This window comes from Nyctibius grandis, chromosome 12 (assembly GCF_013368605.1).
Source record: "Nyctibius grandis isolate bNycGra1 chromosome 12, bNycGra1.pri, whole genome shotgun sequence".
NCBI classification, from domain to species: domain Eukaryota; kingdom Metazoa; phylum Chordata; class Aves; order Nyctibiiformes; family Nyctibiidae; genus Nyctibius; species Nyctibius grandis.
Genome location: NC_090669.1, coordinates 3225739 through 3249441, shown reverse-complemented (window position 1 = coordinate 3249441; position 23703 = coordinate 3225739). Strand labels below are relative to the sequence as shown.

Here is a 23703-nt window from a genome sequence, read left to right as displayed (position 1 = left end):
AAGACAAGGGGATGAAGCTAGAAACAGACAGATACCACAGCTATTCACAGCGTAGTCAGCTAGGCAAAGTTGGGAGTAAATTAACTATTATTCTACTGCATCGCCAACCTAAGAGTGTGCTCAGTAGATCTTGGAACAGCCTCCCAGAAGGCTGGGAAGAAGCTGGGCTCTCTGAAGCTTGCTGCTTTTTAATAATAAATAATACACTAGAGGGCATACCAGCCTCTACTTGAGCACGCCCAGATCTACCTGATCACACACAGAACCACCCTTCTGCCGCCGGTGACTGAGGTGAAGCAATTCAAGAAGCCAAAGCTGCAGTTAGCATTCAAAGATTTAAAAATCAACACGTCTCCCCTCTCCTGCCCTTCCTGTTCAGTCCCAAAAGCCAGAGGCAGCCCCACGCACGGCTGGCGCTGCAGGCACGGGGGAAAAACTCTGCTCGCCAAAATGTCAAATGACATGAGCTACTTGGGGGAGAGGGAGGGGTCTTCAGGTAGACTGCGCTGATAACGGGAGCCCTCTCTATAGGTGCTCTTGCTGGATACGAATCTGTATTTACAATTAGGTATAGCTGCTTGCGAAGCACTCTGATCATTATGGAAAAGAATACAAAATACATATATCCCCAGCGCACGTACCGAGGTGTGGTGCCACCTAAGCAGCCTTGCCCATGAATTTTTAGCAACACGCAGCTCGACTAGTGCGGTTTCAGAGATTATTCTGTACTTGACCAGCAGCTTAACCTGCTGGGACCAGTTCCCCTCCCCTGTCTGAGAAGAGGATCACTAGGGCTTAGTTCCGGGCTGAATCGTACTGGTGGGGACTGTTTGCCACTGATCTCCTGGTGCCGGTTCAGCTTACGTCAGCTGGCTGCTGTGTGCCAGCCAAGGGCTGCTTTATTTCAACAGGCAGCTGCAAACCTGGTATCACTTCACAGGGGACATGGATTTGACATTTGGCAAAGGTAACAGTTGTTTTTACGGGAAAATAAATGACAAATTTGTTGTCAGAAACTTAGCCAGGGGAAATCAGCCTTATCAGGTGTCTGGGCTGTGACCGAAGGGCTGACCTCGCTGCCAAGAGCAAACAGAGCTGGGACTGGAAGTGCCTGGTGTGTAGCCCTGAAAGCCAGGCTGCTGGGAAAGCTGCTTTCTGATCAGCACCACTCTCATCATCGAATGGATTACATAAATGTAGGTAAACAAGCATTAGGATTTTGAACATAAAGAACAAAAGAAGAGGTTGAACAGTGGGAACAGGTACAGCAGGTGGCAGAAAGCCCAGCGCTTGTGCCAGGAGACTGTTCTATAATCAAGTCCTAAAGCTCACTTAGAACAGCATGGGTGGCTCACCGCCCTATTTACCACGGAGCTGGATTTGACTAACAACCAGGGTCTTTACAGGATTCAAACGAGCTCCTGCTGCAGATCTGAAGTGACAGAGACCTGTGCTTTTGGCAGCGCAGTTCTCCACACCAAAGGGGCTGCAGCAGCAGCAGCAAGGCACCGTTTTGGGGATTAAAACACACTGCAAGAATGACATTCCCCATTCAACTGGCTGCACGCTCACAAGTTGCTCGTGGTGGTGGGTGCTGGCTTTAATGCAGTAGCAGCAAGTCAGAGACAGACCAGTCACAGGACATGAATGCTCCTGACAGCCCGGAGAAGCTACCCAAGAACTTTGCCTCAGAGGTGGACTGCCTCCTCCCCACCCACACTGCAAACACCGATCCATACAGTGCAGTGAATGGCGCAGGAGCTAGGAGCGCTGGGGCCCAACCTCTTGCTTTGGCAAAGGTTCTAAAATATCTTTAGATCTAAGATACAGACTTACTGTAATATTTTAATCCAATTCTAAGAGATCCCCATAAACAGGTTTGAGACAGGAGCCAAGAGATTTTTCAATACCTTCTTCTTTTGATCCCATTAAGTACTGACAGTTCTTCACAGGTACGCATGAGCTTGGGTGTGGAGTTTGAATTTGTTGTTCCCGAAATGCACCCTTGCCTACCTCAGTATCTGCAGTTTTTTTCCAGCAGCAGCACAGAACCAGTAGCTGGAAGCAAAACTTCCTGCAATCCAGGTGTGGGGAGAGTGTTGGTTATGACACAGACCACTTCCTGCCTGCGCGGATCGTGGAACTGGACGGCTTTCAAAGGCGTTCTGGCTTAAAAGCCAGCGAGGAGATGTTATCCCTCTGGTGCTCCTAGTGCACTGAATTGCAGTTTACCTAGAAAGCAGCACATCCCTGCGATGAAACCCGGGATTCTCCAACACAGAGTGTTTAAGTGCTTAGTGTGCACAGAGACTATGCAGCAAAACCAGAAAAGTGGTTTGGTTTTTTTCCCAACAAATAAATTTAACCATACGCATCTCCCCAACTAAATCAGACCAAAAGCAGTCAAACCAGTCTATGTTTTAATGGAAAAGGCCGATGCCTTAACTACAAAATATATTAAAATACATAAATAAGTTACTTTAAGAAAAATAACTGTTCCAAGGTTATATCTCTGTCTTGCATAAATATCCCATCTGCACTTAAATTCTGACGCTTTCTTCACAAAGCTCGCTGTCCTTTGGCCTGCAAAATAACATTTATTGCCTGGTGGCTTAACTAAAACACTACCTTTGCAATTACTTCACCCTACAGTGGAGTAGGGGACTGAATTAACCCCTTGTCATTACTGGTCCACTATCTGCCCGCTGCCTCTGTGCGACTGCTGCTCCTCCAGTCATTTTAAGAAGAGGCTGTTCCCACACACATTATCCTGAAGAGCATGTTAAAGTTGTTGCTTCTTATTGCGTCCCGACAAGCACTGATCACTTGTGTTTTAGGTTTGCCAACTGTAAGGAGGAAAAAAAAAAAGAAAAGAAACAAAAAAAACACTTCAATTACTGAGTAAGAAACTGGTGAAAATACTTATTCTAGGCTCAAAATTTAGGGGTTTCTTTCAAATGTTTTTAAACACACAGTGAAGTGCCACCTTTTTTCTAATACGTAAAAAAAATCCTTTCTTTAAAGAAGAATTTTCTGTAGCACTTTTATAGTAGAGCTTAAAGGGCTTGTTGAAAGGGGAATGCTACAAACACCAAAAAGAGACCTTCCTCAAAGACCTACAGAACTAATAGTATAGATAAACAGCCTTGCTTAAGTTGATAGCTTTTTTTTAAAAGCAGAGTTATAAATGAAGAACTGAAACACTGCTTTAAAAATGTTTTTTAAATTGTGTTCAACAAAACTAGCTATTTCCATACCACTGCTTTGAACTGTTCTTTCTAAAACGGTGATTCCCGGATGATGCTGGACACTCACCGCTGACTGTCACAGGCAATTGGCTATGACTGAAAAATGAAAGATTACTTCTACTAATTTAGCTCCAGGCCAAAAAGCCTGAAGTCACTTAACTAACCCAGGTCGCCTCTGAAACACACCTGACCTGCCTCAGTGGGGTCCAAGACTCCCCGCTCCCTCCCAACACACACACTTACCACGTAACCGCCCAGCCCTCTGGATTGCCTGATTCACAGCTTTCAGGTTATTCAACAGCTCCGTGTGATTGTTGCAACGAATTTTGTATTGATTTATTAAATCTCTGTTAAGATCATACAGCTCCATGTACCGTGTCTTCATGTTTTTCCTGGGGGAACAATCAGTCCAGTTATTTGCATCTCTGGGGAGAAGAAAGTCATTCCTGGTTTGTCAATATAAAGGTGTAGCGATACATGGTTGTGATGGCTACCATAGTTACACGCATGTCTGCCAGCTACACGACAACAGACTTGTCTAGACATGTTGGTTATACTCACTATTTTACTGAAAAAAAAAATAGTCTATTTTTGCAAGTATTTCATCCAGCAACCCAAAGAGGAGATGCCACTTTCCCTACTGAAAGTAACACCGCTCTGCATTAGCTCACACCTCGTGACAGTAAAGACAGGACATCAGCAGGAGAACACAGCAAGTCAGAGTGAAAGGACTGACACCTAAAACTTCTTTCTTGGTGTCAAAAGTTTACACACCACAAACAGCTTTTATTGCCTTCTTCCCTTACTGTATCTTTCCTCGTTATCTCACCATCTCAAGGCTGATTCACCCCACCTGCTCCATGCTAAGCCCCTACCTCTGCCCCTCTGTCTTCCCCAGAGTGGTTTTCCACCTAAAGAACAAGACAAGGCTCAAGGAGACCTCATGGTGGGACCAGCAAAGGTACCAATTCTACATCAAGAGTTGTAACTAGGCAACCCCTATATCACACAAATGATTTTTTTTGTGCTCTTTTCTGCCTGAAAAGCAACGACTGCCCGTTCTAAACCCAAACCACACAAGCTAAGCAGCAATTGCTCACATGTCTCCCAGGAGACGTGCATCTTCCGCCCGAACCAGCATGCTGCGGATGAGGTTGGAGCGCTCGGCCATGTCGGCAGTGAGCCTCTGATTCACTGCGTGGTGTTCGTCCACCTGGCCAAGGCAAACAGTCATGAGAAAGGGCCCCCGGCACTCTGGGCATACAGGTAATTGCTTAAGGTAAACCTTGGCCCAGCATATTAGGAAATAACATCCCAACTTAACCTACCAGCATCCCTAGGACCATTCTCCTTCCCCTCAGCCCGCGGCTACCAGAGCGGTACCCTGTCCCTCAGAAGGGGGTGATCAGGCTGAGATACAGACCTTACTCCCTGACCCAAATCCACAGCTCAGTCTCCCAGGCAGCGTATTTACGTTATTCTGAAGAATCAGCTGCTGGGGACCAAGGGCCTGTTCCACAGACCGAATAGAAAGTTAAGGTGTCCCATTTTCTTTGCACAGAACACACAGCAAGCCATCGCTGGCTGACTGCCACAAAGATAAAGTAGTTTAGAGATCCTCTCATACAAACACCCCCAATGGCTACTTAGCTGACAATTTAGAAATGCCCGATGCCTCCTCACCTTGACCAACACTTTCCGCAGCTCCTCAAAATACACAGGGAAATCTGCTTCCACCTGCAAATCTTCGATGGCCAGAAAGGAGGCCATTGACTGGATAATGTCACCAGCTAGGTCTATATCATCTGTGTTGATGGAAATCTGTCAGAAAGGACAGAAGGCACTTCAGTGCTCTTCCACGCCACAACATCTCCCAGAATGGCCCAGCAGGACTGCCTCTCCAACAGTCACCAGGCTCAAAGCAGCTCATTCTATCAAGAGGTGAAATTGTGGCATGAGCAAGCTCTACTGCTTTCAGTAGATAAGGAGACACTGATTTCAAAAGGGCTCTTACTCAGGCCTGGGGCAAAGAGGCATCTGTGCATACAGGACCAGTGCAAAAGTGACAGGCAGCCTTTGTGCCTCAAATCACAGCTCTCTGAAACCACTCTGTGTGGCAAGAAATACTTTCCTACAGATCTGTAAGCCAAGCAGTTTTCTTCATTAACTGGCCCTGGAATTTCACCCACTAACAGTAAACAGACACAAAAGTTTCCAAAAACATCCCTAAAATATGAGTACTTTGCCTGTTCTGTTCTTCATTTTTACTGCCTCATATTGGCACCACCCTTAAGTTTCACCGGAGTATCATTAAATGGGTGTTCCCCTTGTCCATGCAAATACTCACCTCTCCGCCGGGCTTGATTTTGATGCAGAGCTGACCTGCATTACGAAGGGAAGTGAAGCAAACCTGAAAGGGAGCGCTCTGAAACTCTGCATCCTCTGGTAGCAAGAAACTCTGATTCAGCCACATAACAATCTTGCAAAAATAAAATGAAGAGCATCAGCCACCACCTGTGTGGAAAGCTTGGAGAACCACACAACGTCCCTGCACGTGATGTGCACCAGTGCACTCTGTTCAGGGTACCTTGGAAATTTCATTTACTACATGTCATCCCCTAAACCCATGTCACAAACTTGTTAGAATGAGACAGTTGAATCCTTGCTACAAAGCTGAGTATTTTTAAGAAAATCAAATCCAACAACCAGAAACCACAGCCCAAGGCCACAACATAAGCCCAGGCCTTGAGACCGGAGCAAGCTAGGAAGCAAGGCTTGGTTCTGCTGCAAGAAGTTACAGGAAAGTTTTGTTTCATCTTGGTTTTTTGCCTTGGCCATCTAAGACAGTAAAGGTCATGTAAATATGGCAGAGCCCTACAGTTACGAGGGAAATGACCAGCTCTAATTACTGTCATCCCACAATTCAGATCTTTTAGAACCGAAGCTAAAGCACCACTGCTCATCTGTTGTGAAACTGAGCCACTACCCGGGCACAGTACTGCCTTTTCCCTGTTCCCTGCTCATTTACAAAATCCATCACTCACTACAGGGCTCCTGCCACTGGCATTCCATCAATTGTCACACAGCAAACAATATAATATCTGAAATGCCTCATGATCTCAGGCCATCAGTTCCTGCAGCTGCAGGAATTCCTGAAACAGGGAATGCTTCAGTTGAGGCATCTTTTAAAGTAGGAAAAAAAGCACTGATGTAATACATGGACTCCAGAGGCCAGCAGTGCAGTCCACTGCATAATTTTTCCTTTGCCATTGGAAATCTCAAACTAATTGCAAACCCTCCACCTATGCAGGATCAGGAAATAGGAAGCAGAGCAGAAACTCACCCTTTGTGGCCTCTCATTCGTCGTACAGTTAACAAAGCTCCGGGGCTCCGTGGCCGAGTCCGGGCTGCTCAGGGCATACATGGAAAAGCGAGGAAGCTGTCGTGTCAACTCAAATACGTGGAACTGTGTGCTGGAAGCAATCCAAAGGAACAACAGAGACAGTTACTAACATACCAGAGATTCACTTACTGCAAGATTCCTTGTTTTTTTTTTAGCTGGCTACTGACATCAGCAGCTTCCAGCTATGTAATCGCCTGCTTACCATTTCCCAGGAAAAAACACTGGAACTTGGGAATTCCAGGCTTATCACATCAGAGGTTGAACAATTCCTCTCCATTGCTTACACTTTCCATAGTCCTTCCAGTGAAATATATTCTCTAGGCTAACACATTTACGATTTTACTATGTGATTGGGTATTTTCTTTACAGGTTCACTGAAGTCTTATTAAAAGCTATAATAAAGACAAATAGAGAAAGCAAAAAGGGACTTTAGTCCCATGCGTTCTTTCTGCAGTGGTTGGCGAGCTCTCAAAACATGCCTCCCTGTTCAGGGAAAGGACGCTGCTTCCTGGGGCACTGCCAGCTCTGGCAGATGTGAGCAGGGAGAAAGTTGTTTTCAAGTGTATATGAAGAGACATTTTATTTCTATGGGAAACTGGAAAAGCATGGTCGTGAAATCAAGCATATGCTACTGTCTATTTGTCCTGAAGACAAATGGACTCAGGGTTACTTTGTAGCTTGAAAGACACCACTGTGTCTCCAGGCTTGCTCAAGTACTTCGTCCAGAGCAGCCACCATTCAGGGCCTGCAGAGGCAGCCACTTTAGAGCAGGCAGCCTGGACACAGCCTCTGCCTCTCTTGATTCCCTCCAGAGACCCACAATAAGGCATCCTCTGGACAAGAAATGCTCACTGTTCTGGCAGAGCCAGAGCACAACAGGTCCCAGTGACTCCAGAGCATTTAGACTTTGTCTGGAGAAGAGCTCAGCATCGCAGGTGCAAGAGTGTTTTTAAGAAAGCATTCCAGCTCTCCTTCCAGTAACACAGAGAAGTGGGGCACCAGGGAATTAACAGTGCACTTCCTGTGGGACAAGCGTGAAGCCACATTATTGCTATTTCCTGGTCACGCAGTTAGCTGGAGACCAGGAGAGATCACAACACAAAACTCACCTGTTCCTGTAACCCACAAAGGCTTTGATGTGCAAATCCACAAGGACATCTTTGGGTGGAGTAAGGGGAACACGAACACAGCCAGAGAGGTTCTGGAGACTGGGGTGTACCACGTGGCTCTCTCCTTCAAATATGCCCTCAGCAAAGATCAGCACAGCACGGATGATTGTGTCTTAGCAACAGGAAGAAAAAGTGGTTCTTAAATTAACAGCTGTCCTCTGGCAACAAACCACCGCTGTTTTCAGAATTAAGCACAGTCAACTCTTTACACCCCTCCTCTGAATTGTTAAAATATCCCAGATAACCAGCACTACCACATCTGGACCTGACTGCATCCTCAGCACGCCTGCTGCTAGGTGAAGCTGTCTTGGCGTAGTTCAGCTGCATTCATGCAACACCCTCACCAACACGGCTGTAGGTTAATGTTTAGAGTCAACACAAGGAGTGGTGCAGGGATCACCAAAACTCATTTCATCCAAGTTAAATGTTAATTGCCTTGGAAAATAACACATAACCAGAAACAAATACCACCAAACTACTCTCCCCTGAGACCCATCAAAGGAACACAGCTTGATTCAAAACTCTGTGAAAGGAAAGCAACCACAAAGGGGAAATTACAGACAATAAAGGGGAGACAGGCAAATCATCAGCTAAATATAACTAAACGTTTGCATGAATTTACATGAAATGAATGTCAATGGTTGCAGGTTACCGCTCACCGTTTGTGGTGGAAATACACAGCTCCACATGGGCAGACTGGCTGTCAGAGCCCAGATTAACCGAGAGGGCTGTCTGGAGTTGGGTGTTTGCTGGAATCACACCTCTCTGCCCATCAGCTTCCTTCAACTGAGCGTTCAGTTCAGCCTGTTGCAAAACACATACCCTTTAGTATCAGAATTTCAAGAATTTCATTCAAGCAACCTAGAAAACATACACCTAAGTCAGTTCCTTTTTTCTTGCAGGAGGAGGCTGTATTACAGCAATTCCCAGACACTTCACACTGCTATGAATAGCGGCTGGATTAGGCGTGGAGCTGTGGAGACCTGTGCTACAGTTTGTTCAAGTGCTTCATTGTCGATGTAGCTCAGCTCTGTACCCAGACCTTTATTCAGAAAAGCACTTGCCATGTTTTCAATTTTAAGCACAAGCTTATATAATTCCATTCAGTCATTTACTGTTCAAATATGAGTCTGCTCTTTCCTCAGACTATTTTTCAAAGCTCTTTATTTCTGCACCTTCACCATGAAGTCACAAATGCTCTTCCTATACCCTGGCAGTGCTCCCATTCACCTGATCCTCTCAAACAATCCCCTCTGAACCTCAAGTCAGTTCATGCATTGAAAATTACAATTTGCAGTCATAAGCCAAAGCACATGGCTGAACAGAATCCAGCCCCAAACACAACTGCTCTGGGAGGACGAAGGAACAAGGAAAATGTTACTTATTAGAACACAAAAAGCAAGTTCTGAACTTGCACAAGGAGCAAGCCAGATGCAGGAGCAGGAATCTCCAGTAGACAGTCTCGCTGCACCCTGACAGGTCACAGCTCTGACTTGTCTGGACTGCCCCACGACCGCTTCACAGATTACTCTGGATTTATGGCAACAGAAAGGTGTGTTTTGGCCCTGTACAACGTTTAAGTAGTACCTTTGCATTTTCCTCATAATTTCTTAATTCCAGCAGCAGATTTTGTTTCTTCTGACTAAGTTCTCGGATCAGATCCTGCTCAGCACTTGTATCCATTAGGTTTCCCTTCATCTCCTCTCCTCCCGGCAGATAGCCTCGGACTGTACAGAAACAAAACAGCCAGTTTCAGCAAAGTCTTTCACAGCCTCCCCAAAACTTTCCTTTCTGTAACAAGACCCCCTTGTACCACCTCAGCAGCAGACACTGATTCTGCTCTTCAGCTGGTATCATTCAGTTGAAAACCTGAGCCTTGATTCACACCTACAGAGGCTTTGAATTTCCTGGTGATCAGGACAAGAGAACTGCACATTTGAAAAAAGAAACAAGGTGAATTTCCAACCTGTCTTTAAGCTGTCTTCACCTGACTAGACAAGTGCAGCGCCCGGTCCTTTTGCGAGAGGCTTCCCACTGCAATCATTCTTCCAGGTGCTTAGGCAAGTTTGCAATTATGCAAAATTAATAAAACGTGCATCTGGATTTCTAGAGCTGCTCAGAAGAGTTGTTACTGTCTGGAGGTGACTGTAAGTCACCGTCAAGCAGCCAGTAAACAAGATTTACCCACATCAGTTTTTCCCTAAATCGAGGGATACTTCAAGAGGCAAGACCTGTTTCCCAGCAGCCCAGCAGAGCACAGTTACGGAAATATCTCCAGCTGCCTTTGGAGACAGAAGAGCTGAACAGATGATGAGACAAAGATGCTTGCTATCAAGTTCCATTTCGCTCTAGGGCTACGTGCTCTGGTTGCAGCTGACAATGAAAGCCAGGGACAAAAATCTTGTACCTGCAAAGAATATGCTGCCTGACTAGTGTAACCCCAGTAAAAAGTTGCAGGGAACTTGAAAAGCATTTAGCATGCACACTGATGAAAAGACCTGCTTTATTATTTTGGAGCGAATCATTCATGTAAAATGAGAGCAAGACAGAAAATACACTGAAACACAGAACACCACCTCATGTGAAAGGATGCGGGCCCTAAACAGAACTCTTAAAGACAAGGACTATGAGAATGCATTGTCCATATAACCCCAATAACAGGGCTATTACAATTTAATAATGCCTAAAGGGATCCCCATTGTGCCAAAGTTTATGATGTATCCATCAGAAGAGCATGACCATGTTCAGTGATATTAACCTACATAGCTCTGCTAGGACAAGGTATCTTCAGAACCGTGCACAATGTTCCCCTTCTGTAAGCTTGGGAAAAAGGTTTATATGCTGAAGCCCAAGCACAGCACATCCCCGCAGCCTGTGATTAAGACAGACAGCAAAACACTGTGCTATTTAACAAGGACAGGCTTTTGTTCCAAATGGGTTGTGCCAGACCTGCTTGTCTCGGGCCACTGACGCCAAGCCGTCGGATAATCACACCAGTGTCTTTCCTGAAGCCATCCCTGTAAATTCATGCTGAGCTTATTTAAATAATCTGTGATCGTATTTGTTTCGACTCACAGTAGCCAGGTCTGACTTCTTGAATGCATGGTGGGATAAATCCACCAGGTCTCCAGTCTCAGGATAGCATCTTCCAGGAAACAAAGGGCTGTTAACATCTAAAATTTCTAATGCAAAAACTATTCATCTTTAGTAGAAAAACCAAAACACACACACCCTTAGCTCTCTGAACCCCTTTACCCACTGTAAAGCGACTAAAGAATTATCACATGCAGAAAAAAAGATTTCCTATACATTCATCTATAATAATGTTGCCTGAAGAACCACAGGCTGTACTGCAGAGTTATCTTTGCATTATTAGGATGGGACTTCTTCCGTTAGGCAAATGAATTTTGATGGCTTCTTGGATCATAATGAAACACATGCTGGTTATGACAGAGAAGGCAATATTCAACATCCTGTTTGCAGATAGCATAACTCAAAATTCCCTTAACTTCGCACAAAGCCAAGGGAATTTGGCACACAAACACCTATGGAACCTAAACAACGTTTAGCTAATCTGAGATGATGTGATGTGCCTGGTATTACTGTGTATTAAATTAATATCCTGAACAATGCTCTTACCTTCACCGTCAACCGAACAGCAGATTAACTGGGTGCTCCCATCCATTCTGTAATCCCCCTCCACCACTCCTGCAATTGAGGAAGCAAAGTTGTCCTTAAAGATGACCTCCCCAGTTCGGTCACTGCGGGCATCAACCTGGAACAACAAAGAGTTCCAAGGCACAACATGAACAGAAAAGCTAACTCCAAAACATGTCATGCCGTACTCTGAACTGTTCACCGAAAGCCAGCTCCGCTCACGGAACTGCAGGTGAACTTGCAGCTCTGCTGATCAGAACACCACACGTGAAAAAAGCACCATCAAGAAATGACCTCTAGACAGACTCAGCTAGAAGGAACTGCTCTTCAGAGCTGCTTCCCTGAGTTACAAACAAGAGGAAGGAAAGAAGGGGACTGCAAGTCTGCACTGGAAAGGTTATGCATACATGAATGCAGCAATGACAGGACTAAACCAGAAATAACTTTAATGCAATATTCACAATCTCTCCTCTTAGCTGCAGTCCATGTCTGATGAATTATTTTTATACCCAAACACCACAACCTTTAATTATCTTTCATTGGAGAAGGGAGAGGGGGGCTCAGTTCCATCCCCTGTGTCTTTTCCAAACTACAGGACACAGTGTTATTCCTTCTATGAGCTAGGGACTGTTACAGACTAACAAGCAGGGTAGAGACTGCCAGTGGAAAAGAACAGAAAAGAGTAAAGCAAGGAGAGAGTCTCTCCTACACCTAATCCAACATAAATTACAACATATCTGGGCTCTAGCCTGCCAGCTTGATATGAAGTTAATTAAATTCCCCCAGGCTAATGAGAGTAATGAGAGGTGTGAAGAAAGAAGCATAGCTTTACAAAAAAAGCTGGCAAGCTGTGTCCAGGAGAGATGTGGAAGGAGAACAGTCATTTCTGGCAAAGGGGAATACCAAGAAACAGGCTTAAGAGACTAGGACTGAGCTACACAGTATGCTTTTACATAAAATTAAATAATGCTTGATTAATCCTGTCATAGTCAAGACTGACGCTGCTCTCCTGTTATATAACTGCTTTATCTTCCCTGTAGTCTGAGAACATTCAGGAAACATCGCAGGGGATTATTAGCATGTGTTCAAGACACAGCTGAAAAGAGACACTCAAGAGCTCTAGCACGTGGCATATGATCTCTGCTACCCTGGAAACAACTTACCACACCTTAACAATTGACTCTGAGCTAAGCAGAGGAAGCAGCTTTTCTCTGATCTTGCACTTGGCACAGCATTCACCAGCCAAACGAGGTTTACTGCAATAGTTCTTCAGCACTCTCTTTTCAGCAGTCTTTAATTTTTTGGCTGTTCTCCTTCAGACAATTTAACAGCTTTGTTCAAACACTGCTTCCAGATTTACAGCTCCTCATTTGCCCCCTGTATAAACTCACCTTCCCATTGGACCAGCCAGTGATCAGCTCACACACACCATCAGAGTTCAGGTCAAACGCATGTATGCTCATTGCATGGTTCTTAGACTGAGAACAGAACACAGAGAACAAATTGAGCCTGGGTATGTTTTCTGAAGTGCATATGCCTGAAACATATAAGACACAGGAGTATGAGGCTACAGAGATTACAGAAAGGAATAGAAAAATGTCTCTTAACAGGAAGTTTGAGTATCACTATCTCTAAGGTCACACACGTCTGAAATCTTAGCCCTTGCGTTACAGATCTAGTCCACTGCTCTCAAAGGACCTGATCTTTCCTTTAAATACATTTTCATCCAAGCAGATGATTAGAACTCAAAAAAAGGTGTAAAAACCAAATTCTCTGGGAAAAAAAAAAACAACATTGCCATAAAATGAGACCACTGGCCATTGGCCTCGTCCTGCCACCTCCCAAGGAATCATCCACTTACTACTATTAAATAGACGGTTCTAATCCGTGTTATATTAAGAATATCAAAATGAGCAGCAGGAAAGGATCTTGCCAATATGATTTGCTGCAGCAACAAATCGCTCTTGATGCAAAAAATTAGCTTCAAACATACACAATGCAAGATTAACTCAGTCTCTGAAAAACAGTTTATTGATTCAACAATACAGCCAGAGGCATTTTCTAACAGTGAACTCAAACTTCTCTGTTGCTTAAGCAACCCTGCAAAACTGAAGGATCCCTAGCTGAACGGTTGTATCAGTGTTGTTTCAGCCATCACCAACAGTTCCAAAAGCCCTGAAAGAACTGACAGGATATTAATTTTGCATGCATCTACAAAAATAGGTGGATTTTGTAAGAAAAAAAATACATTAGGTGCTATGCTCAGTAGCAAACTTCAAATTCATCTAAAGAGTCTAACCTTAATCCTCCAGTAGCGAGCTGTCTTGTCGTAAACTCCAACCGTCCCGTTAGCAAGTGCATAGCCAAACCGACTGCCGTACATGGGGCTGAGTGCAGTAATGGTCTTGGGGGGGGAAAGGGAACAAAAGAGAAGATACAGAGGAGTGAAACTCCTGCACCTTCAAGCAACAGAGAACAGATTATACAATCTCTCTATCATATGAACTGAAGACTACTTACATGCTAAGTAAGTCTATTGTAGGAAGCATTAAATACTGAAGCAACTATTATTAAAAATCAGTTTGAAATCACCAAAGGCCTTGTAGGATTTCCTCACACAAGCTGCACTGCCAGTGTTAAGATACACTTCAGCAAAGATTGCAGAATCACCCTCAAACTGTGTACTTTGACCCAGTATTTCCTACCACAAGCAGCAGCACAACTGCTTACAGGATTCCTGTGGTCATCAGTGCTAACAGATTATCATTGGAAACCTACTCCAAACACACAACGTTCCTCAAAGCTTCAGGACCTGAGGATGCTACGGAGTTCAACATTACACAGGCTGGGAAAGCTCTAGAGATATTATTGCTAGGAAATCTTTGCCCAAGATTACTGAGATAAAAATTAACAGCTTCCACAGCTGGACTTTTTCTGGAACGCAATTAGAACACCAGGCTACATATTTACCTGAATAAGTAACAGCTCCAGGGTAAGACCTCAGAGTCATAACTCAGTCTGCTTCTCACTCCTTTTAAGACCCATTACCTTACAATTTTTCACTAAGCTAAGGCTCTGAGCACTTGGAAATGCAGGTTTTTCTGCATACTAAGGCTAGAGATTTTAATGTCAAGAGGAAAAACTGCAATCGCCTGTCTCGCCTTCTGTACAGAGTAGCACAGGAGACTTCCTTAAATTAAATCCTTCACAAACTTCTTAACTAAACTCAGCTGACTGTGCTCGATTCTTTTACCACAAAACATGGTTTCCAAGCCCTGTACCCTTCCCTCTCACGGATCTTCTCCTAAGTCTTTCCCAAGTATCAAAACCCTCTAAACTGTGAGCACCAATAAGGACAGAAGACTTCAGCAACAGTCAGAAACTCACAAAGGCAGCAATGCTCCCTTTAGACCTCATCATCCATTTATAAATGCCAGAATCACAACAGTCCATGGTTCAGTTTCACCACAGCAAGTGATTAAAAACATAAATTTATAAAGCCATTGTTCTCTGAATTTACCTTCCTAGAAAGAAAGGTTTCGGTGCAGCTGCATCCTTTTAAATTAGAACAGTAGGATTGTAACAGGCCTCCTAAGACTCTGCAGGTGTGAATTTAAAACAATTCTACTGTAGATCTGGATATAAATCACACAGCAGAGTGACAGACCTTTAGCTTCCCTTTAACTAGGTATCACATGACTCTAGACTGGCTACTGTACAGACAGAATGTATTATAGGCCCAGTTCTAATTCCAGCTACAGCAACAGCTTCCTTTCCTAGAACATTGCCTGGATTTGTCCTTTATAGTTCTTCATAAGTGGTTTAATGGCTAACTAAGCCTTTTAGTCCCAACTTGGGCAGCAGGGAGACCTCGTATCTTCAAGGACAAAGGTCTGTAACATGTCATTGCTCTACCCTGGGCCCACAAGGGTCATGAGAAGGCTAAGAAAATTAAATGCAATGATATTTTACTCCTTTCCAAGCAACCAAAATTTAACAGTGAGGATCTTCTCTCAGTTCTTAAGCTAAAGAGCAACTCCCACACCTTTTATTTGTCCCTCTGTAAACTTATCTGCCCCATACTTCGGGCACTGCAGTCCTGTTTATACAGCCAGTGTGTAACACCAATTGCAATACAAACCTCCAGTTTTGCCTGGGCAACCCCCTTCTACCCTGCCATGCACTGGCTGGATACACACAGGAGCAAGTTACCTCATCATGATTGTGTCAACACGTTTAAGGATAACTGTAGAAGACATTCTTCTGCTCAGAAGGCACGGAGAGCTTCCATCACAATCTAGCAACCTTAATCACCTTTGGACAGGGCCCTGACTTTCAGTCAAGCACCAGTTACTTTTCTCAACCTGGTGAAAGGTTTGTAAATAAACAAAGCAAAAAACCCCCATGCATAATGAAAGACATTATTAAACTCTAAGTTTTGCAGTTCTAGCAGAATAGATACTGTGCCAAATAGTTAAGTAACTATTTAACTACACAATAAATTTTAACCAGAGTAACCAGAGAAGCTTTACAGTACACAATACTTTCAGCTCCATCAGCAATTATAATAAACATTAGTTAGAAGTAATTTACCTCTGTCTCTGACATTTCTGCCACAATCTCATCTTCTTTAAACACCCGGATGTCAAAATCTTCAGAGCCAACCAGAAGCTAGAAAAAAAATGAAGTCTACCTTAAAAATAGTTATTCAAGCTAAGGAAATAAAAAGCACATACTCCAGGACCCAGAGGGCAAATAAACATTTCAAGTCCAGCAATGAAGAGGTTTTAACAGCTGTATGAAAAGTTGCCCCTCTGCCAAGATTTCAGAAGTCTCCTGTTAATCAAGTATTAGTTATACCTTTTTTTGTCAAGCTAGACTCTACAAAAGCACAGTGAAATATCTGGGGTAGGAATGAGAAAAGATACTTTGGAACATCAGGGCTACGGTCATTTCTTACTGTAAAAGATTTGGTGTTATAATTCATAACTGCAATTATACACATCAAAAATACTACATTGCCTGTGTTGGAGCAGGAGACCTGCAGCTCAGTTCTGACTTGTACTACATGGGTTCCGAGAAACACCAACTCCTGTTTACTAGCCTGTGAGCAAACAGCTGGAAAAAAAAAATCATTGCTCAGCACTGAACAGCACTCATTTAAAAAAACTCAGAACTAATGACTCCAAGTATCAAACCATCACTGCTCCTCCAACCTGAATGGTGGCTGCCACTACTGCAAAACAAGGGTAAAATGGGCTTCAACTTGATGTAAACGATTATACAAACAGGGCACCAGCACTGAATTGGGTCTTCTGCATTCTCATTCCTGATTGTTTCTTACATCTTAGTTCTTTTCCTGTTTCCTAGTTGAGCAGGTAGAAGGTATTAACTGAAAAGGAGCCCTGTGGAAAAGCACTTTCCAAAGACAGTGATAAGTCACAGCTTCTATCTCACAAATTGAGAAACTAAGGAGCAGATCTGCTTAGTGCCTTGCCCATAAAGTCATCCATCAAATCAATGACAAACAGAATGATAAATGAAAGTCTAAAACCTGGTAGTGCCTTTCCACACTGGAACCAATGAGTCTTCCACCTTTACTTGGCAGAATAGATACAAATCCATATCTAAGCTGAATTTTTAAAAAGATTAAAGGCTTTTTTTCTTCCAAAGTAAAGATGCTTCAAATCATGACAAACTAAATTACACCAAGCTACGCTTACTGTAGCTATTGAAATAATTGACAACAAACAACTTATGTAAGAGGTACAGATTTCCTGACAAGTCACAACTATCAGCAAAAAGTGACCAGCTAAAAGCACAGAATCCTGAAACAATAACTGGTGATGCTGCATTTCCCAGAGGTGCCTAGATGTTTTTTTCATTTAGCTTGATTCAACTTGTTCACCTCAGTGACTTTCATTCCACTGGACTGGAATCTGAAAGAGCAAGGAAAAAGTTTTTCCCCCCCAAGTCTTTGGTAAGATGGGAGAAAGTAACCTGTATCAATCTAAAATCACGAGGAAGACAGTGACTACAACAAATTAGTTTTGTTGGCTACTAAATGACAGAAGTACATTCATGCAGTTGTAAAATCAGTCAATTTTAAATGTAGACATGTTTTTGCCGGGGCAGGAAGAACGGAAATGAAGCTAGCACACCCATTTATCAGATAAGACACAAAGTGATAAACAACAATTTAAAAAGATGTTTCTGTGCATTTTCTCAGAACTTCAATTTTAAACCAGATGCAGTTTCACAAAAGCCACAGATTAAAAAAATACTTTAAAAAAAAAGAATCACCTAGATAAAAGAACCTTAAAAAAAACTTTCAGCAAATGCAAGCTGGGCTAACTGGCAGGGTAAGTTAGTTGGATAATGCATCCAACTCTGCTTAGCTCAAAGTAGCATCAGATTACACCAACTGCTGAGAACAGACCTTTCTCAAGCAGAAAAATAATGGTAAAACAACAAAAAACCACGTAGAAGCACAAGTGCAAAACATTTACATTTAGTGCCATATATCTGTTTCCTGGTTTCTGAATCTTCATATGCTGTCTCCACTTCCTATAAGCACCTCTCAGCGCATCAAAAAAAATACCCCCCAAGAGAAGCTGTGCAGAAATTGACTGGAAAACCTGAAATTTCTTCACTTCCTGAAGGTCCCAATCAAGCAAATGGTGTGTATCAGTTCAGTATTTATAAAAAACACATAAAAGGTGTAGGGGCCCCTTACACGTCACTATAAACATTACACAGTCCAAGTAAACATTCCAAACGAGGATTTTGGGGGAACTAAATAGAAAAGCTTAAGTAATCATGATTAAAATTTAAAGACAGATGACAAAAGTAAGTATTTTTAGCATGGTGATTTAACATCATATTTAGTTGTATCTGATGTATACTAGGAAGCCATTACTCTTAAAGATTCATATTTGTAAGGATGATCCTTCAGTTCATTTACAATACAGAATGTCATACAAATGCATGACTTCATTCAGCCCTTGCAGCCTGCATGATCAGAATGGCAGCTGTTTCCTATTGTTTGTCTCACGTCTTATCAGCAAGATGCTTGTTACAAGTTATCTTCATTTTAAATCAGAAAAGCAAAGAATATTGCATTTCCCACGTCACTATGAAGAAACAGGAGGACTGGATGTGAAGACAGATTTCTTGACTTTACCAATTTTAAGTGAAGCTCTTCACAGAACAGCTTTTTAAGAGCTGTCTTGTATGTGTAAGATGCTTGCAAGTTGTTTCTCTGAAATTTAAAGAAGTACTTATAACCATATTCAAGAAATACCGCTGAAATAAATGCCTTGCAACTGATGATCACAGGCATTTCATTGTATTTCTCCTGGTGCAGTTAAGAAAAATGACTGAAGTTTTCCATTACAGCTAGCAATTGGTTCACCAAAGCAAGGCAGTAATGCTGTGAAGACCCCAGATATGCCTAGTTTCACATACTCCAAGTAGTGCCAGACCAGTGCTGCTCCCTATACATGGGCTGAGCACTTGTACAGGTCTTTGTCAGACCAGAGTCTGAAAAAGGCACAACTTCCACACAGGGATCCCATTAACTGGTAATATAAGTCAGTCATATTTGATAACCCATGGGTTTTTTATTATCATTTCACTACAAGACCATGAAAACAGCTGAATTCACATGTAAATGGTTACAAACCTCAGTTTTGCCATCACCGTCAAAGTCACACAGTGCTAATGAACGAACATTGTCTCCAGTAACCTACAATGAGAAAGGCAGTCCTCAATACTGATGATACCTGTCAGCAGCTAAACTATTTTTATTATCTCAACTACAACAGAACAATTGACATAGTCAACATTCATACAACACCTGAGTGCACTGAATACACCACCAAAATACAGTTTATGGTCTGAGATAAATTAAGAAAGATCAGCAACCAAATTAATATTTATCATACAAAAACGAAAATCAAGAGGAATTAGTGCCATTGAAAGAATCTCTGCATTCATCAAAAGCATCATGCATAGTAGCCTTACTGTCCAAAAAAGGTCATTTCCTTCATAATCGAAGCCCTGCAGGGCACAGTTTCCACCAATAATAGCAAGTGGAGATGAAATATCTCCCAGCTTTCCAAGAACTATTGCATTGGCTCCATCCGAAACCTACACAGAAACATTAAAGAAAAAAGAAACAGCAGATAATGAGACATCAGTGTACACAAATCAAAAAGAGAGCTTCCAACACTGTCACTATCAGTTTAGCTGAGCTCTGAATGCCTATTAAATTTTTTAAATTTTGTCTTGCTAGGTGGTGTGTGACATATCATAAAAATTTGCTCTCGCATGTGCGTACACAGACATCATATTCATACTTCTCTTTTGAAATATCCGGATAGTCTAAAGGCAAAACGTTCTGAATACAGTAATATAACTAATGCAAAGAACAGAAGCACAATTAACTGACAAAGTAATGTAAAAACTGTGACCTTTAGAATGGAAAAGAAAACAATGAAGATACTAAAAAAAGCAGACAGTTAAATTAACTTGCCTCTCTGTAAAACAAATCTGAGTTGTTATATACATCGTAAGCCAATAAATTAGTCTGTGTTCCAACCAGAAGACAATCATAACCAAGCTGAGGGTTCAGCACTCCTGAAGCTAAACAAGTGATCCCTTGGTTAATGTTGAGAAGAGAAATGTCTGAATCTTGGTTACTTTGCACCATTCGGTTTGTGCTTGTTCTCTGCCCTCGCGCATGAGGATTATGAATAAACACCTGTAGAAACAAAGATGTAAATATTATCACAAAGCACGTATGCGTTTGTAAACAAGCATTAAAGATAACTGTTTGGATAACAACTGCGATGGGGAAGAAGGGCATTCGCTCAACCAAAGTGAGGACAAAAGACTGGGGTTTTTGCGGACTGTTTCTGACAGTTATTCTTTAAACTATACCAGAAAAGGGAAATGGCAGGAAAAACCCTGCTCTGGCCAGTGGAGTCGTGCCATGCTTGTTTCTGAAAATGGCAACTGACAAAAAAACCCCAAACAAACCAAAGAAAGCAACAACAAACTAAACAAATTATACCCAGCTGGTAACAGTGTTACCAAAAATCCCCAAACATTCAGAGCAATTTACCTAGTACCCACCTGCAAGCTCCACCTGCAAGTGAGCATGGTTAATTTAAAAAGGGGCCTGGGATAAGTAAGTTTTTATTCTCACTGACCAATATTCAGTCACTGTAGTTGTTTGGAGCAGAGTGAGGGCATCACAGGATATTATGTTTAATGGCCTTTGCTTCACGGCTGTAAAGTCTGTCTCCTCAAACAAGCCCTTGTTCTATGCTGTTCCTAAAGGCTCCAAAATAAAATTAATAATGATGCTGGGAAACATCACAGATGAACCATGTTTGTATTTACAGCAACCTCAATGCCTCTGTGGCTTTATGCTCCAACCTATGTTTTGTTTATTAGTTAGGATGTATTTAACCCTCTTTTGTTTGTATTTCAAACTCAGAGCCCACAGCGTTTTCTGTTCCCGCAAGATGGTCTTTCCGTTGCCTACAGAAACCTTAGCGCCGTTTCCTTTACCAGAACCGAGCTTAGTCTGTAACACTGCCAAGGCTCGCTGCTGTAACTGAGAATTGTGTGATAAAACCCACGGCTTGAAAAAACCCCATTGTCCGCCAGAAAATTGGGGAGTTTCCTTGGCGACTTGGGTTACCAGTTATGAATTTCTGCAAACTCCCTGCTGCCGACAAAGCAGAGCTTCGAGCGTCGCCTCCCCACGCCTGCGGACAGCTCCATCGCTCTCGGCCCCGACAGCGCAGAGCCCAGCGAGGCCTCTCTCCCCGGCCCGCCTTTCGCACCGGGAGGCGGGGAGGCGTTATCCCGGCTCTCTGCTGGGAACACCAGCGCGGCTCCGGGGCTGGTCTGCAGAGCCAAAACCCCAGAGACACGCGGCGGCCTCTGCAACACCCCGTGAGCCGCAGGCCCCGCTCCGAGCCGGGTGCGTACGGCCCCGCAGCCAAGAGCGGGCCTGGCCGCCGGGACAGCGCCCGCCTGGGCCCCGGGCGCTCCGGGGGGCGCGGGACGCCCGGCAGCACCCCCAGGGCAGGCCCCAAGAAGGGCCTTTCCCCCTCAGCTCGGCGGGCGCCCGGAGCCCGCGGCCCGGCCCGCTGAGGGGAGGGCAGGCGGGCCGCGCCGCCCCGTTACCTTGCCCGCCTGCGTGGCGGCCGCTAGGCAGGGGTGCGTCCCGTCGTACCGGCCCAGCGCCACCATGCGGGGCAGGATCTTGTGGTTGAGCTTCAGCGTGAACACGGGCACCAGCATGGCGGCGGCGGAGAGCCGGGCCGGGCCGAGCCGGGCCAGGCCCCGCCGCCGGACGCCAGCTCCACCGGGGCCACGGGGCGGGGCGTCAGCGTGGAGGGGCGGGGCCGCGGCGGGGAGGGGCGGGGCGGGGCGGCACCCGGGGCGGCCGCAGGGGGCGCTGTGGGGGCCGGGGTGCCTTGGGGGGGCAGTTGGGGTTGGGGCAAATGGGGGTGCGGGGGGGGGGGCAGCTGGGGTGTGGGGCTGGGGGGGCTGGGGGGGAGCTGGGGGAGATGGGGTGTGGGACTGGGGGGGCTGGGGGGGAGCTGGGGGAGCTGGGGTGTGGGGCTGGGGGAGCAGTTGCAAAGGTCAGGGGAGCTGGGGGGCAACTGGAGATACTGGGGGAGCTGGGGGGCAGCTGGAGTGTAGGACTGGGGGAGCTAAGGGGGGCATTGGGAGAGGTCAGGGGAGCTGGAGGGGCAACTGAAGGTCCGGGGGGGCAGCTGGGGTGTGGGATTGGAGGGCCAGGAGGGCAAATGCAGAGGTCAGGAGAGCTGGGGGGGCAGTTTGGGATGCAGGAGGCAGTTGGGGGAGCTGGGGGGCAATTGGAGGTGTAGAACTAGGGGGGCATTTGCAGAGGTCAGGGGAGCTGGGGGGGCAACTGGAGGTACTGGGGGGCAGCTGGGGGAGCTGGGGGGCAGTGGGGGGTGCAGGGGGGCAGTGAGGGGAGCTGGGGGCAGGAGGGCAGAGGCCGTTGCCCCCTGGGCAGCAGCAGCAGCCCGCTCTCCCCGCAGCGACTGCTCCCTGCCCATCCACAGGCTGGATAGGGAAACCCTGGCTCAAGGTCATGACTTTAGAAATTCTTAAATTATTTTGAGTTTAAGAAATAATTTTACCGGCGTAGCCTTCACGGGTGCTGTAAATACACCGCGCTCTCCGACCAGCGCCCGAACCCAGCACCTGCCATCCACCGCCGTGTTACCACCCCATCCCAGCCAGAGGCAGGTGTGGAAAAGGATACGCGGGGACAACAGCCCTTCCCTGCGGAGGAGATCTGTCCCCTGCCACCAGACTGAGGCAAAGACTCCTTTATTTCTAGGAAAGCTGGCATTTATTTGTGCCTCGGCCAAGCCCTGGCCGGCAGCGGCGTCCCTGCCCTGCATGCGAAGGAGGGCCCTCAAAGGCAGCACTGAGCAGAGATCATGCGACTCCCAACGGGACAACCGCCTTTTTCTCTTTTTTTTTGATTGTTTTTACCAAGTTTTTCTGGCAGCTCTATCAATGTGCCGTTATACTCGCGGATAACGAGGCAGCAACCCCACACAGCATATTAAAGAGAGGTTTTATTTCCCCTTTGTGGGTCCGTTTTGGGCGGGCGCGGGTCTCGGTGCCAGCCTTGCAGGAGGTCTCCCCTCCTGGGTGCCGGTTTGGATTCCGGAGCACAAAGGCAAAGCGCCGGCGTGAATTCAGGCAAGCAACGGGGTGCTGTTCAGGCAGGCAAACGGGTGCTGCTTGAGCCCAGAAAATGCTGCTGCCCCCCCGGGAAAATCCCCAGCTCCTCTCCCAGCAGCGCCGAGCACTGCTCTGCCGGGCTCTGCAAACCCCACCGAGCAAAACGGGGAAAAAAAACTGCACTCAGAGACCCTTATGGGCTGGTAAACTTGTAAAGAGATGAAAATTCCAGCTTCTTGCTAAATACATATGATCTGGGCTGTAAATACGATTTTGCATCTCTAATTATGGTATTGGGTTTAGTGTGTCTGCAAGACGGTTAAATTACGCTGCCTGTTACAGCTGCCACTTTGGATTTGCTGGCTCTGAAACTCTTAAAATTGAAATCATGACTTTTCACGCTCATTTCCCCCCGGTTGAAAGGCTTCTCATCTATACTACATGAACAGCAGCCAGTCCTGAGTTCGGCGACTGCCCC

At 45.0% G+C, this 23703-nt stretch overlaps 1 protein-coding gene across 1 annotated transcript; it reads right to left on the bottom strand.

The window, feature by feature from the left end:
• Positions 1-2406: 2406 nt before the first annotated feature.
• Positions 2407-21860, bottom strand: BBS2 (Bardet-Biedl syndrome 2). The gene is made up of 17 exons (XM_068411274.1): positions 21681-21860; positions 20014-20241; positions 19503-19628; positions 19162-19224; positions 16071-16148; positions 13777-13881; positions 12869-12955; positions 11460-11595; positions 9408-9547; positions 8480-8624; positions 7761-7932; positions 6592-6721; positions 5596-5727; positions 4932-5069; positions 4349-4461; positions 3492-3640; positions 2407-2846 (listed from the first exon to the last, which is right to left on the bottom strand). The coding sequence occupies exons 1-17, from the start codon at positions 21795-21797 to the stop codon at positions 2740-2742; spliced, it is 2166 nt and encodes a 721-aa protein (XP_068267375.1). The 5' UTR covers positions 21798-21860; the 3' UTR covers positions 2407-2739.
• Between the last annotated feature and the right edge of the window lie 1843 nt (positions 21861-23703).

Bases quoted from the DNA above. Each gene is read 5' to 3' on its own strand.
- BBS2 (XM_068411274.1), bottom strand. From the start codon at position 21,797: ATGCTGGTGCCCGTGTTCACGCTGAAGCTCAACCACAAGATCCTGCCC. The intron at 11,596-12,868 runs GTGAGTTTATAC...TTGTTGTTCCAG, and splicing joins CTGGCTGGTCCAATGGGAAG to GTTGATGCCCGCAGTGACCG. The intron at 6,722-7,760 runs GTGAGTTTTGTG...GATTGCTTCCAG, and splicing joins TTTGTGGGTTACAGGAACAG to CACACAGTTCCACGTATTTG.